The following is a 16,323-nucleotide window of genomic DNA, read 5'->3' on the forward strand; positions in this document are numbered from 1 at the left end:
TTTTGTTGTGGAAACTATTCATTTCAGTGTAATTTAATAATGCAACTGCAAAGTGTCTGCATTTTCCTCGTCTTACGTGATTGTTCATACAGCTGCCCGGCGAGGAGGCTTCACTGTGCTGCAGCTGTCAGTGGGGCATTTCACAGACAGGCAGGCGGGCAGGCGGCCACATACACACATCAGATAGACATCGAGAGAAATCATGAATGGACAGCGCGGTCATTCATGATTCAGTGACGCAGATCCTGATATTTGGGCTTGGCCACGGAACTGAGAGTGATTTCTATTTCCACTTGTGAAAAATACCAAACACGTGGTCCATGGCTAAAATAAGGAGGTCATACTGTCACACTGCTCCGTTTGGGCCAGAAATATGTCGACATGCGCACTGTGCACGTCGACTGAACACGTGACAAAACATTTGCCTGTCTTTTTTAACTTTTAACTGTAGCCTACTTCAGTTGTGGCAAAACTATTTTGACAATTAGATTGTCTGTGTCACTTCAGACTGTACATTTGTTGTCTTGTTGCAGTGTCACTTGACTGTGTTGTTGTATGCTACATGCAGTCCAGATGTGTTGTTGTGTTGTTACATGCTGACCAGATGTGCAGCACTGGGTATCCCTTCTCTGGCATCATCTTGTTGTCAGGGGCAACCTCCGAGCAGAGGTGCACTGCCTCGGTATTGTTATGTCTCCCTCAAATACCACTAAAACTGCAATTATTCTTACATTATATATCATGCAGCTTATCAGTGTCATACTATTAGTAAGAGAAATCAGAACAACAGGCAAATAGTGGTAAATAAATAAATCGTGCTAACAATAAAGATTGGTAAAAGTGATCTTAATTTGGCACAAATGGAACCCCATAATAATCCGCTGCTGGATATCCTACCACAGTTCACACACATTATTAGTGTAAATTGATAGTGAAGTCAAAATAAAGGAAGGTGGCTCACTTTGCAAAGAACGTTTAATTAATTAAAGAGAGGTCAGTGCTGATTTGTTTTTTAAAAAACCTCAGGAGCCGTTTTTTTTTTTTTAATTTATGAATTAGTCTGAAAACTTCTAATTTTGTTTCTCAAAACATCCAATTTACACGTCACACCTGCACCTCCCTGCCTCCAGCTGAAATGAGCTAGAGACATGAAACTTGGCCCAATAACAACAAATGATGTGCAAGGTATAAAACCTTGTGGGACTAAGATATACAGTTCTAAAGCAAGATTTGTATGGAAAACGTGACCACAAACTCTCAAAAAACGTTTCCATGTGCGGGACCTCGCAGGAAATTGGCAACACTCAATTTGTCCAATCATCAAAAAGTGTTGGTAGAATAGGCCTACAAAAGCATTGTGAGCCCAACCTATAGGGGACGCCACAAAACCCCAAAACACGTAGGCTACTTCAAAACCTGCTAGACAGAATAAGTTTCATGCACATGTTCTGAAGGAAAGTATTAACCAAAAAGTGTCATATTGATTGATGAATATGATGCTGTTGCTCAAATTGCCATGAGATGAAACAACATGAAACTTGTTCCCATAACTGGAAATGATGTGTCAATCCTTCCCAAGAAATAGGCTGTGATTCCAATCTTCTTGATAGTGGCACTATAATTAACAGCCAAAGAAGTAAAAACTTTGAAAGGCCTCCCCACAATGAGCTTAATGTCTTATAAAAAAAAAAAAGCCTCTTGGACAGTAAATGCCACCATGAAGGATTTTTTGCTAGCATGTGGAAAAACAGTAATATGACATAAACTTTTTAGATTCTCTCTATAAACACCAAATTTGGAACATACGCTCTTGGGACTAAGATAGGCCCAAACAATTATTTTATAAATTGGTAAGATACTTTTTTTTTTTTTTAAATGTCCGCCATCAAGCAAAAAACTTTGCAAAGGGCTGGGCCTAGCAGGAAACTGGCCATAACTCAAGTTTTCTTAGAGAAATTCTGATTAAACTCATAGTGCCACACTGAACTTTAACCAATCAACAATTGTCAATGTATAGTTACAGCACATACAGATTTTCTTACTTCATGCTCAGCTGGGACTCATTGTCCTACATTATTCAAGATGAAGTTGCATTAAATTTAACCCTCTCCAAAAGTTAGACTCTAACCTGGATATAGAGCACGAACAGGAAATAAAACAATGACAGGAGGCAGGGAAATTGGCTCTAATGGGTGAATGAGTGAGATGAAACAGAGTCTATAGCACATATGAGAAGAGAATCATCCAATCATGCAAGAGCAAAGGAATTAACTCCAGGTTATTTTGTTGTATAAGTCCAAAACCAGAGATATAACGACCTGTATATGTACAAAAACAAAACCCGACAGAGTAAGCTACAACAAATGATAGTAGATATTATTTTCTATCTGTCTACCTAAATGTTAAGGTCACACAATCCACAAAACATTACAATATCATGTACAATATAAGCCGTAAAAACCTAACATCACAGAAAAAGAGATCAGTGGTATGCTCACTGTGGCTCTAAATCCCCACTGTTTGAATCCCACTCAGTCCCCTGTGGCTGCTTAGCAACCCCTCTCCAGCACAATATACTCTGAATTAACAGGGTAAAGCGTGACCGCTGCCTCCTCAAAACCACAAGTCAAGGGTGCTCTCCCATCACCAACGCCTTCTCTCAGCACTGCAGCAATAAAAGCCTCTGATTTATTACAAGATGGCTTCAAATCGCACGCACAAAAAAATAAACAAGCTGAAAAAAAACCCAAACAAAAGAGAAAAACAGTCTGAAGCCCAGATTAGTGTTAGTGTTGCTGGTGTCATGTAGGCAGTGGACGTAAAGGACCTGATACTTCATATATAAAACAAAAAAAAAGCCATAACAAGTATAAAAGTAGTCCCCCGTAGTCAGGTGACGATGAACCTTAGGATGCATATCTTCAGTTTGCTCCCATATCTTTTGTGTACCTTATAAGCAATTCCAGCCTGTTACCTACACACTCTGTAACTGTACATAGATGATGACGCGCATTGCCAAGCTTTAAATTCAGCCCTGCATCTCACTTTCACAAAACTGGATTTTCCACCCTACGGTACTTGGCTTCACTGTGGAGTATACAGTGATGGCTCTATGACAAATTCACTGAGCAGGCCCTGAGCAATAATGTACAAGTCCCAAACCCCTGTCCTCCTGCTACTATGATCCAGAATCAAATGACTCAGTAATGAAGGTTTCATGAGGTCCCCCCCCCCCCCCCCCCCCCCCCCCCCCCCCCCTTCATAAGAACTGCAGGGAAAAACTGCAAGGAGGTGCACTTTATGGGGGATTTGCTACCAAAATGGACTAAAGGATTAATGTAGTATGAAAAGACATACTTGTGTGTCTTGGTGTGATATCAATCACTGCATTGTTTTATTTTGTTATAAGTAGCCAGTGTCCGTTTATTTGAGGGTAGACAGAGGATGGGGCAGCTGTGTGTTTCGGGCCGTGGTGCTGAAGTAAGAATTCACTTGGTCAAATCGATGAGGAAGGGATCAATTTTCATATTCGGTCACAGTGTTCTGGGTGAAATGAGTGATGTTGTCATGTGTCATTTTTAGTTCATTTCATTTAATGTTTAATCCGTTGTTGGCAGTTGAATGGAAAAGGAGTTAAGGAGTAGTTGTGGGCTTCAGTGTCCCTGTAGATCAGCAGCTCTGTTCACGCGTGGCTGTCACTGCCGATGGGTCTTTGAGCAAGACACTGCGTGATGGGACCTAACCCCTCACCCGTCTCTCGGGATAAGCGCGTCAGCTAAAAGCGTTAAATGCGAAAGCCTCTGTGAAGACTCAGAAGAAGGGATTAAAATCCGCAACGCTGGGATGTTAAGACTGCATTAGACCTGAATCCTCTCCGCCAGCTGCACGTCGCCCGTGGCTAGATCACAATTTCATGGAGGAAAAAAAAAAACTGCACAGATGCGCCCACATCAGTCCATTTTGTGTCGATCTTCTGCAAATGTCATTTTCCTTTAAGATGATGTAAGACATCACTTCACGGGACGATTTTTTTTTTTTCCCTCCCTCTTGCACAGCTCAGAGCAACATTATCTTAAACCGTCTGCCGGACCAAGCGCTTCCGCTCTCAGCAGTTTGGAGAGATGGGTGCGCACAGGAGTCCCGCTTCCATCCTCCGCTCTGTGAGCAGCCTCGGAGCATCCCTCAGCTTCCCATTCGTGCGGAGCGACGCTCAGGAGCAGGACGATGAGGTGCACGCACAGTCTTCAGCTGATCTTGGACTGATGTGATTGAACTAGAAGCCAAACGCAAGAAGGTGAATCTCTCCACAGAAAACTTAAGCTAAAAAAAAAAAAATGTTTTTACTTTTTTTTTTTTTTTTGATGGTAAGAAATTTCAGAGTGAAGAGAGGATTATATATTTTTGAAGTCACAGCCATGACCCCTCGCAGTGGATGTGCGTAATACGATGCTGGTTATGATAATCGATCCTGTTAAAAAAAAAAAAAAAAAAAGGATTCACCGTGGACGGGCACATTTACGCATGGGGTTGAAGGAGATAGGCTACTGTAGGCACACCTTGGGATTGTTTGTCATGAGACCCTGGATGTGAGGACTGCAGCTTGAATCAAGACTGTGCTTTGGATCTGAGTGCATCAACACCATGCAGCTGCACCCCACACCCTGAACTTCTGGGACGTGTGCGCGCCGCGATCGAGACTCAGATTTCGTGCAAGATCTGCAAAAGATGGCACTGAGCGAAAACTGCAAAACGCAACCTGCAAAAGAGCAAGGCTCCGTGCAGAACCCCCCGTCGGATGTTATTGAGCTAAATGTGGGTGGACAGGTGTATTACACTCGCCAAACTACCTTGACAAGCTTTCCAAATTCCTTGCTTGGAAAGCTGTTTTCTGACAAGAAGGGTTCTTCAAATGACTTGTCCCGGGACCTTAGAGGACGCTATTTTATTGACAGAGATGGCTTTCTGTTTCGGTATGTACTGGATTACCTTAGAGACAAGCAAGTTGTTCTCCCTGACCACTTCCCCGAGAGGGGGAGGCTAAAAAGAGAGGCGGAATACTTCCAGCTGCCAGAATTGGTCAAACTTTTGTCCTCCGAGGAGTCTAAACTATTTCCAGACGACTTGTACCACAGTGATTTCGATGATGCGTCGCAGGGCAGCGACCAGAGGTTTTACCCCTCTTACTCCTTGGACAGGAGGTATGGCTACATCACAGTCGCTTTCAAAGGCGTTTGCGCGGCGGGAGGAAGAGAAAGTCAAACTGACGCCAAGGCCAAAAAGTTACCGCGGATCTTCATCAGCAGCAGGATCGGCTTGGCCAAAGAGGTGTTTGGAGACGCCCTGAATGAGAACAGGGACACGGACAGACCACCGGACCGCTACACCTGCAGGTTTTACCTCAAGTTCAAGCACTTGGAGAGAGCTTTTGACATGCTGTCAGAGAGCGGCTTTCACATTGTGGCCTGCAATTCGTCCCTGACTGCGTCCTCCATCGGTCATTACGCGGATGACAGGGTCTGGTCCAATTACGCACAGTACATCTTCTACCGTGAGTGAAGATTTATTCCTACAAATTAAAATTTCATAAGTGACGTGAATTAAATCGGAGGCCGCGACCTTCAGAAGACATAATGAAAACAACAAGGAAGTTAAACACAAACAACACCAGGTGTAAAGTAATAAATACATAAATAAATAAATAAAGGTGCCCCTCCCTCAACCACATCCAGGCTATAGAAACAACAGTGTGGTGTTGTACGAAAGGTCTTTTACTCATTAAATGGTGTAAAAAAAATAAAAATAAAAAAAAAAGTTTTACACATGAAGTATGTTTGTATGGTGCATTTGAAGGCGATCTGCAGAAACCGGTGTATAGCTCACACCACCAGGAGGCATGGTCGGGTCGCAGCATTGTCCTCCCTTCTTACATTTTTGCATCCCTTGCAGTGACTTTAAACCTCTGTTGAGATGAGAGGCAAACTTGCCCACGGGCCTCGGGGGAGCTGAGTCAAGTACAAGTCCACATGCGTCATGCGTAAACAGATGCTCAGATTCTGTCAACCGATGGGTTATGAATAATATAGCACCAGCGGGCAGCAACATTTCACATGAACGCTGCTGCATTCTCTTGAATCAGCTTTGATTTTCGCTTGACGACGAAGTTTGTTCATCAGCAAATGCTTTAATTAGCTGCAAATGTGGTTCATTCCACTCTTTGCAGAGGGAGGAGTTGGACCATATGGCCAATTAAAAAGCACTTTGTTCATTGCTCTGAACGGCCCCCTTTGGAAGAGCTGAAGAAAAACCCAGTTGGTAGGTAAAGGCTGAAGATGCAGGAGGGTGGGCTGAGGAAGACGACATGTGGGTTGCTAATGATTTACCAATTGTGTTGTTAATTCAGGCTAATTATATCAGAGGGGTCTGCCTTGACCCACAGCAATATCCAGCCAAGCAGGATTTTCCTGAGTCATTCAACTTTTTGGAGCACAGCATATGGTGTAGGTGTTCACCCCTTCCCATTAACAGACACAGCCCTAGGACAAAGTCATGCGATGGGACAGTAGGAGGTGGATGCGAAGGAGGGAAGAGACAGGGGAGAAACCGTATAAGTGCAGCATGGAAAGGAAAAAAAAAGATGCAGAGTAAGAAGAGCACACAGAGGAGAGGAAAAGAGAGAGGGAATTTAAGGAAGCAAGCTGAAAGGAAGTGGAGAAGAGGGAGGCAAGCAGATGGAGGAGAGAGCGGCTGAGCATGAGGGACGAGGGAGTAAAAGTTGCATGAGACCTGGCCATGGGGAGAAAGAACTGAGGCAGAAAGACGAGAGAGCAAGCGAGGTGCAAAAATAGATTAAAGTAAGTATCAGACAGGAAAGTTCATCGAGTCCGTGGGAGGAGAGAGGAAAAAATTGGGGGTGGAAGATGAGTGAGAGAGACTGGGTTTTCATCAGAGGAGAGCAGCGTGGTGAGGGTGTAAGGAATAACACACACATACAGAGCGATAAGAGACAGAGTCCTAGTCAGGATGATGGATAGACACATCAAATGCAGACAGGCGTGAGAGCCCTTGCTTCACAGCAGCACAACGGCCCGCATCCACTTTCAAAACTAATACTGTAACCTGATTCTGAATGTGGGACAATGGCTGGCCTAGGGCAGGTACTGTAGTCGTAAACTAAGAATACATGTAGACAAGTCCACCTCTGGGGTAGGGAGGCATGAAACAGATGTGCTTTATTGTTGTTTGTTGTTTTCAGCAACCCCCCCAACTCCTGGCCCTGCTGTCTCCCGTCCAGTCACACATGGAGTGAAAGAAAGAGGCTGTGTTTGTTGAGAGTGTAAGAAGAGCAATCCAGCGCAGTAAACAAATTGAGAGACTCTCTTCCGGCCTGTCAGTTCCTTAGCATCATCTGTGTTGCTCTTCTTTTTCAATGCATCTGTTGTTTTCTACAGACTCCACTGACTCTCAGTATTAGTGCAGACTCCAGTTTCCAAAATACCCACAGAAGTTATTCATCATTTTACAGTGAGGTATCATCTGTATTAACAGTCAAGGGATGGGTTCCTTCACGGGGTTAAAACACTCTACTCTAAATTATTGTCACCCACTCCTGCCTGGTTGGATGTATGCTCTTGGTTCCTACAGAAAATAAAACAAATGATACTTTCACCTAAAGGGCACTCTCCTCAGGAGGCCACGGTGTCTGAGCATTCATCACGGACAGGAGTTTCTGCACCTGATGGCCATGATGAATAATTCACACTTAACCTGGTATGGCTTGTTCACCCTTTAAAAAAAAAAAAAAAAAACGAGTCAGAGAGAAATGTGCCAGAGCTGATTACCAGCACACACTAGAGTGAACAGGACTGAGGTCTTAGCTGGTTTGGTAAAAAAAAAAAAAATCCAGAGGATCAGCTGGTTGCAGCATCTTGCTTAACATTGCATTAATTAAAGGAAGAGAATGGAAGCCAATATCTGCTTGTGAAATATATATGCATGTAAAAGAAATGCTCATGGAAAGTCAAACTTGTGAGATAGTACATCAACATTATTAGATAAAAAGTGAAAATTGTGAGTGAAATGTATGAGATTAAAAAGTAATCACTTCTGATTTACCAACTCAGAATGAAAAGATAAAAAGTCAAAATTTTGATTCACCAATTAAAAAGTTGGTCAAAGTTTTGACTTGCATACAGTAAAGATGGAGAATTTTGATTTAGTAAATCGAAATTTTATGTTACCATGAGCTTTTTTTTTTTTTTACCCCGCCCTCACTGAATGTCAGCTGGGATTGGCTGCAGCCCCCTATGACCCTGTGGAGATCATGGATGGATGGATGAGCATTTTTTTTTTAAACATGACCTTTTTTTTCTTTGCAGAAATTGATTTCCACTGTAGGTAATCCTGTCAGGTTATATATCAAGTAGAAATACATGTTGTTTAGCATGATAGGGACATTTGGTTTTTCCGTGGCAGTAACAACATTATTGTTGCAGTGATTAAAAACTCTAACCTCACAGTTGGCGCTTGGGACTGGTCTCCCTTATTGCCAATTATCTCTGGGGAAAGAGACGTGCGTTGGCTAATTTAAAAGCAATCTGTGATCTCAAAATATTTCCTCGTCTCCACTCATCCACTGGAGATGCAATTTAGAGAGATAAATGCTAAGCTGTTTTCAGGACTATTTAAAATACAGGTCATATTTTAAAATAGAAGAGGTTGTTTCGGTCAGTTCACAGGTGAATATTAGTCATCAACTGGGACAAATTCACCTGCTTTGACATTACAGCTTCCACATCACAGTGGCTTAGCAAATCATCATTGGACATTGGTGCTGGTATCATCAGAGATAGTTTCATCTCTCCTACTCTGAAAGAGCTGTGCAGAAGAGTCCTGTCAAAATGGGAGACGTGTACAGCAAAGATGGAGAGTGATTGTACTTGCCAGGTGTGCTCTGTTAATACAACTGTGCAGTCTTCATTTGGGCTGTGAATGAGATGATGTGTGGCCATAATGGCTCCTGAGCAATGGCCACGAGGCGGCAAGGAGAGACGGGGGAAAGTAATCAATTGCTTGGGTGTAATAGAGGCAGAGATTGGGTCGTCCCCGAGCTTCCAGAGAGCCTGTAGTCTGGATGGATTGGCATTGCCTACAAGAGATGGATGGTGCTCCCATGAATAACTCATACACATCTTAAAGAGTACCTGGGCAGAAAAACGGTCAAAAGTAACGCGTGGGTGTGTGTGCTTGTGCCATTTTTTCTCACAATAGTTGCAGAACCTTGTGCACTAAATCAGCTGAAGTAGACAATCTGGCTCACCTTGGGAGTAAATCTGAGTTTATTGAAAAGGTGCAGATGCAAGAGGAAAATGTCATTTTTGAAATCAATCACTCTTTAAAGCAGCGTGCACTGAATTTTAAAGCGCCATGGTGGTGGTTTTTTCCATGTTTTAGGTCATAAGAAATAAAAGTTTGCTGCTGTTGTTGTGTTTTCTAAATCTTACTACAAGCTTCTGTATTGATTTCCAGGCAGCTGTTTGTTTCCATTTCAGCTCACTATACAGCAATAAAATGATCTGGCGCAGACTTAGTCGAGCAGAGACTAGCAGCATTTGTAACATTCCCAAACTGGCATTCAGGCGCTGAATAACAACCCTTTTATGCATGAAGTAAACTACTTCACACAAACCCTCTCACACTGTCTGTACATGCTTATTGATTGTCTTCTCTTCCACCCACCCCTCCACCCCCAACAATATAATGCAGGACTGCTGACTCACAAATCACAGATGTGGGGGGTGTCCTTGAATGCACCAACAAGGGGAGTTTTCACAATAGTCCCTGCTTCATTACCAAGTGATGATAAAGCAAAATGATAAATAAAAAGAATAAGTATAGACTTTGATTGATTACCCATCTCAATCAATGTTTAAGGGTCCTATTGAAACTAATGGAAACCAATGCCTTCATTAAAGGCGAAATATCAGTCTAAACACGAAACACTTAAAAGAAGAAACTAAAACTTGATGGTATTGTTCGGCCATGATTTTCATATTGTCGTTTTCGTCCTGGTTCTGCCATTTTTGCACTGTGTAGCTGTTGGAGAACAGGTATTACAGCTCTTACCATCTGACATCTAACACCTTAATGATCCCTCCAGAGACACTTAATGGCCACTGGGATGGTGAAACTCCTTACACTGTGGGCATGGCTGAGTGAAGGAGAGCCTTTTAAGGTAGTTACCGTTTTGATTTCTTTTTTTAGGTGTGGCTCTGTTTGGGGTCTGTTTCATGGCAGCAAATGCAACCTGTGCAAATGTGATTGAGCTGATAAAGAACTGTACTTGATGTATGTATGTAGATGTATCTCTCTGAATATCACCTACTTGACCGGGTGCGGGATGTCAGAATTGCCCCTCTTCTTTCATCCAGTCTCTTGAGCCATCATTGAGATCATGACAAGAGCTCTGTGAATGCTAAGGACGGCTTCTCGCTTTCCACCCGCCTCATCTTGCTTCATCGGTTCTTGTGCAGAGGGGTGGTGTGGTGCTGGGTCAGGGGACAGGCCTACAGGGAGAGGCTGATATAGACATTTCAATCTGTCTGCGTGGCTTGTTCATCTCCCTGTCAGGGAGACACTCAGCGGGCAGCCGCCCCCTGACTCTGGGAGGGAACAGCAACCGCTTGTCATTAACAATCAGCCAGCCGAGCTGTCACTCTCCTCATGGAAAGCAGATAATTTGGGCCAGAGCAGTCTATGAGAGACCATAAGAGGTGCTCTGTGCCCTTGAATTAGGTCATGTGAAGCTTGTTGGGACTCCATGGGTTACCCACCGCTGCTGATGAGGATTGTTTCAGCAGAGTGGGTTGGCTGGGCCGAGGTAATTAATATTGACAAATTCAAATGCATGCAGATATTACAGGCATTATTATATCTGGCAAGAAGATGGCTGTAACCATCAGTCAGGCTGGACACAAACTGCTGAAGTGATACTTTTGTAGCAAATAGGACTATCTTGGTGAAATGGATTTCCCTCTCCCCGTAAGGACAGTCACTGCCTTTGCAAGACAAGCCTTTTGTCTGCTGCAAGGACACGCTGGCCTAATTTGTGAGCTAACAAGCATGTAAACTACACTCTTCCTGAGGCAGTGGCAGAGTAAAAATTATTTGTGTAACTGGATATGAGAGCTGGAGAATATAAGAGAGTGTCTAAGATCAGAGCTTCTCCATGTGATGAGCTTTACTCCCTGACTTGCTGTATGAATATGCATATTTAACCTGTCAGACAAAATTACCCCTAATACATATAGCTTTTTGCACCAAATGAAAAAGTAAAAAGTTTTTTTCTCCATATGTTTTTTTTTTTCCCACAACCAAAGTCTTGGCCAATAAAATGTTTTAGCAACTGAAGCATTTCTAGATAATTCACACCACTGAGACTCACAAGATTTAGTTGTGTTTGGACAAACAGGAGGCAGTAATGAAAATGAATAAAGCAGATGTGTTTACTTAAGAAATTCAGAAGTGAAGTGTCTTTTTTGCCTGAGTCAGACAGCTTGGATGTGAAATGAAACTTCTTTTCATTTATTTAGGTTAAAGGAACAGTTCATATCACTGCATAGATTCGAGGAGACAGCTTTGGGTCACTCAAGTCTGTAAATGAAACACATTTCATTATGGGCTCCTGTTGCAACAACTACATGAAATTGCTGAGTGAGGAGTCTTTCTTGTTCATTTTTGTTTAATTATTTACTTATTTTTGCCTCTCAACTTTCAGCATATGATCGTGCTGAGCCTCTCTCAGATTACATGACTGAAGCGCAGGGCTGCTCTGCCGTTCAAGAAATAATCATCAGACACCCATGATGAGTCAGTTTCAGGAGCAAGGATAAAAACAAACGCACTAATGTCTGACAAGAAACCCACTGACATTTGAATTTGAGTTTGTCAGAGCTCCTTGCCTTCAGTCCCCAGCATGTCCTACTTTCCTGCCATTTAAAACCTTTCAATGGGTAAAAAAAAAAAAAAAAAGTCATTTGAATCTAACATCCAGGCAGGTGAATTTCCATAAAACTGACCTCTCTCTCTCAGGCACGAGGACAAACGCCCCTGCTTTCATTAGATATGGAGAGGAGTTTGAGGATAGCCTGTGAGGCATGCCTGTGTGCCCCTGCGCAGAACTCAACTCCCTCTCTCTGTGTTATTTATGAGAAGTGCAGACACAGCTTGAGTCAGGTCTGAAGACCAGCCCCAGTCTTTTAATGTGGTTGGAATATGATCTCTTAGACAGACTGTATAGATCTGTGAAAAACAGAATGCAATCAATGGCTTCCCTGAAAAGATACCTAAGTGTATTATACACACCCACTTGTTTAAATGTACCAAAGAATGACTGTGTTTCCTGACAAGGCTCTTAGTTGTTTCCTGTCTTGTCTCTGACCGGGACATCAAAGCTTGACTCTTACACACATAGATTTATTTTTTACATTATGGACTACACAGCGGCAGTCATTTGCACGTCGAGGCTCTATTTAGACAAATGTCGGGTACAACAACATGAATGCCCAGGTGGTTTTCAGCCTGTCAGTGGCTTTAATACAATTCATTCTCCTGCCTGGCCTGAAAATTTTATGATGCTATTATTGGGTGTTGGCTAGTTTCCTAAACGGGTTGCCCCTCTGGACTACAGCATCCATCCATTTAGAAACAATGCTCTGCCTCCCGCCTCTTGATCCTCCCAGCTAAAGCGCCTGCATCCATTTGCCTGGTGCTGCTCGTCTGCTGGATTCAACTAGATTCATTTTCTGTGGGGGGAAATTGGTGCACTGATTGGCCTCTTCACTCATGGATTAGCCATTAAAAAGCTGTTAGTGACTCTCTCACTATCAGCCCAATGCAATCATCGCACCAGAGATAAGGTCATTATTACAGTGTGCGCAGAGAGGTTAAAATCCCCCTTGAACTCTGTTCAGTATAAATTGGTGCATGCACTGGAAGGAGGTAATGGACAAATTATTGCTCCCTCTGAGATATCATTGATATTGAGTCTGTATCATCACAGTGGAAAAAGCCATTAAGAGGGTTTTAGAGTCTGTGTGCGTGAGTTTATTTCTCATACACTGTTGTTTATATCACAGCGAGCAAAGCAGTTTTTCAGTTTTTCATTTCTACCTGTTAGTACATCTTAATGAGACCATAGTTCAAGGATATTTTTGGAAATGAAAGACAGCTACTGTGTTTACTGTCTTTACTTGAACACTTCACAAGCCAGCAGGCAGTACAGTACAGTATTTCTGGTTCATAATTAGCAGTGTAGGAGGATGTGAGATGAGACAAGAAGTAGGCACAGGAGGGAGAATGAAGGCTACTAAAATCTTCTGCTCGTACCAGGTTCACTGCTCATCCAGTCTTCGTGACAGGAGGTCAGGACACCCGCAGGGTCTGCAGGTACATCAGCTCAGTCCACTATTCACTGACCTGGTTCTGTTACCACTCAAGATAAATTATTTTTTTGGTGTTTACCTGCTTTTTCTACCTTGTTGCCTCCCTAAAGGTAGAGAGCACATTCGCACACTTATTAGACAGAGTGATCTGAAAACAGAAAATAATACACCACCTCCTTTGGCAGCCAGGTTACAATTCTAATAAGAAACTGTGACAGCAAACCAGATTGCTTTGGCTCTGAGACAAGCTTCGCCTTGGGAAATGGGAAAGGTCTTTTAGGGAGTCACACCGCACTGCACTAAGCTCTGGGGTCCTCCTTATCAGAGGAAGAAATATGCACAGCCCACCAGCTCCTTCAGATTCAGCAATTAAATGTCAAAACCAATAACTTGCATGTTCTTACATCTAAATACCCACACACCAGTACTCATGCTCATCTGACATTCGGTTAAAGATATTTGGATGACATTGAAACTGCTGTGTAGGCATTTGTCAGCATTTGCTTGATCAGTACAACTGCTTCTTTTGATTAGTTGTGGAATCTGTCACCATACAGACAGCTGGGACATTGCATCACGCTGGTCAAAACAACTGACAAGTGTGTTTGGATTTGTGTGTTTCCTAGGTGGGCCCTCAAGGTGGTCGTCCTCTCACTGTGACTGCTGCTGCAAGAGCCACAAAAGTGAGCGTGAGGGAGAGAGTGGCACTTCTTTTAACGACCTCTCCACTTCCTGTTCTGAGACCCAGTCAGAGGCCAGCTCCCCTCAAGGAACCGTGATCTGTGGCCCCGTAAGAAGGCAGCCCAATATCCAGACGCTGGACCGCCCCATGCCTAAAGGACCAGTTCACATGCTGCAACAGGCTGAGATGCGTCGCAAGACTGACATGCTCCGTGTGAGAACCTTCGGGGTCCGGGAACGAGAGGCCGCAAAGAGGAAAGCAAATAAGGAGAAGATGACTCCAGAGCAGGAGCTGGAGAAATGCATCCAGGACTTCCGGCGCATCAGGATTCCTGATCACTTTCCAGAGAGGAAGTACATGTGGCAATCAGAGCTCCTGAGAAAGTACCGTCTCTAAATATGAGTGTGAAGGAGAGAAAAGACAGACAAAAGAAAGAGAGATGATACTGTAGTATGATGTCGCCATCAGTGAAGAGTATTAACTGCATAGGCAATAGACTGCACCCTCTAAGACACATACTGTACTAAAAAAAAACTATGGCCACTTTTCCTGCCAGCATGACTAGAGGAGCACACACAGTACAAGGCAGCGTGAGTCATTGATTTGTGACGTATGCACAGTGTTGTGTATGATATGCACATGTGTAAATCAGGTTACTCCTGTTGGGGCTTACATCGCTAACCCTGTTCTCAACTCAGAGGGCTGGGAGCCAGGCATACTAAAGGCTACTACTATATCACTAGTTGAAGCAACAAAGCAACCTCAGGGGCAACATCATATCAATTCATCAACTTAGCACATATTGTATGTACAATTGCCCTCAATAGCTGTTTTTTAAATGGATGTACCCAGATGGTGCTGTGAGTTAGCAATGGAATATCACTATACTCCACTGATAACACATATACTTATAGTAAGCTTTGAAAACGGCACTGCATGTCATTTCACCCCTAGCATAATTATGCAATATCAAACAAACTTTCAATTCACTGTTTAGTGTGATGGGTAAACCCGGTGTGATATGACTGAGACTAACGTAAATGAGGAAAGCACTGCCTAGATCTGTAAAATTTTTGTCTAATGTCATTATGTGTTGGTTAGATGATGTTGTGTAGGTAGAATATAATGCCAATGGATATTGATCAACTTCTTGATTGTAAGTGTGCAAAAAAGCTAATAAATGCGTTAGAATTGTATTTATCGATAGTGGATCTTCTTGTGACCTTCAACACATTTAGATTTGAAAGGACATTACAGGGTCTTTCTCAGCCTGCATCTCACTCAGAATAGACCCTTCACTAGTCCAGTCATATCTTAACATCCGTTAGAAAGGCAGGCCTGTAAAGCATTAGATTTCTCCAAATGTTGAAGTGGTGTGTAGAGGGCCGTAGTAAGTGAAAAACCTTTAAGAGTTTGGAGGATAGTGTCCAAAAACATCCATCCATTAGCTATACCGCTTAGCCTTATAGGGTCGCGGGGGATGGCTGGAGCCAGTCCCAGCTAACATTGGGCAAGGGCGGGGTACACCATAGACAGACCACCAGCCCTGACATATCAAGACAAACAAACATGTGCACATTATTCACACCTACCAGAACCTTCTGACTGTGAGGCGACAGTGCTAACCAAGTGATATCCAAAAACAGAAAACCACAAATGTAAGGAAAGGATTAAACAGTGCGTTTATCTGTTCAAACCTATGCTGTAAATATTAGCATGCATGGCTAACTAGCGTACTGTGGAACCCAGCCAAGTGATACCTCCAAGGCGCCAAGGGACCTTTCATTATCATTTAACAACACTTTGTGGGGTTACAGGTATAGTAAAGAGGCCCTTTTATGCTTTTCAGAGTTTTCCCTTCACTTTCCCAATGGCCTGGAGAAATTTTACTGTGACCCCAGCATTATTATTTGTGGATGTGTGATGTTTAACCAGAGACCTGATCGCATTAGAGTGAGGCAGCATAGCAACATGACATGACATGACATGCGTTGACTGGATAATTCATCAACAATTTAACAATTCAGTTCCTTTTCAGTAACTACGAGCACGAAAGTATGATTAATTCAGATTTACCAGCAAGACGGGGAAGCGGTGAGGACTCCCAACCTTTGAAGGGAAGTCCAATTGTCTGTCCATTCCTCAATTATTAATATTCCTTATTGATATTATTAATATTGCTTAAAGAGCCCAGAGCTCTAA

At 42.9% G+C, this 16,323-nt stretch overlaps 1 protein-coding gene across 1 annotated transcript; it reads left to right on the forward strand.

Annotated features, from left to right (window-relative positions):
- Positions 1 to 3,762: 3,762 nt before the first annotated feature.
- LOC139606181 (BTB/POZ domain-containing protein KCTD16-like) lies at positions 3,763 to 15,317 on the forward strand. The gene is made up of 2 exons (XM_071458212.1): positions 3,763 to 5,548; positions 14,066 to 15,317. Exons 1-2 carry the CDS (start codon positions 4,726 to 4,728, stop codon positions 14,515 to 14,517), a joined length of 1,275 nt encoding a protein of 424 aa, XP_071314313.1. The 5' UTR covers positions 3,763 to 4,725; the 3' UTR covers positions 14,518 to 15,317.
- Positions 15,318 to 16,323: the final 1,006 nt, after the last annotated feature.

This window comes from Trachinotus anak, unplaced genomic scaffold (genome assembly GCF_046630095.1).
Source record: "Trachinotus anak isolate AG129_WGS33_773 ecotype Australia unplaced genomic scaffold, CSIRO_AGI_Tana_v1 ptg000021l, whole genome shotgun sequence".
Lineage (NCBI taxonomy): Eukaryota > Metazoa > Chordata > Actinopteri > Carangiformes > Carangidae > Trachinotus > Trachinotus anak.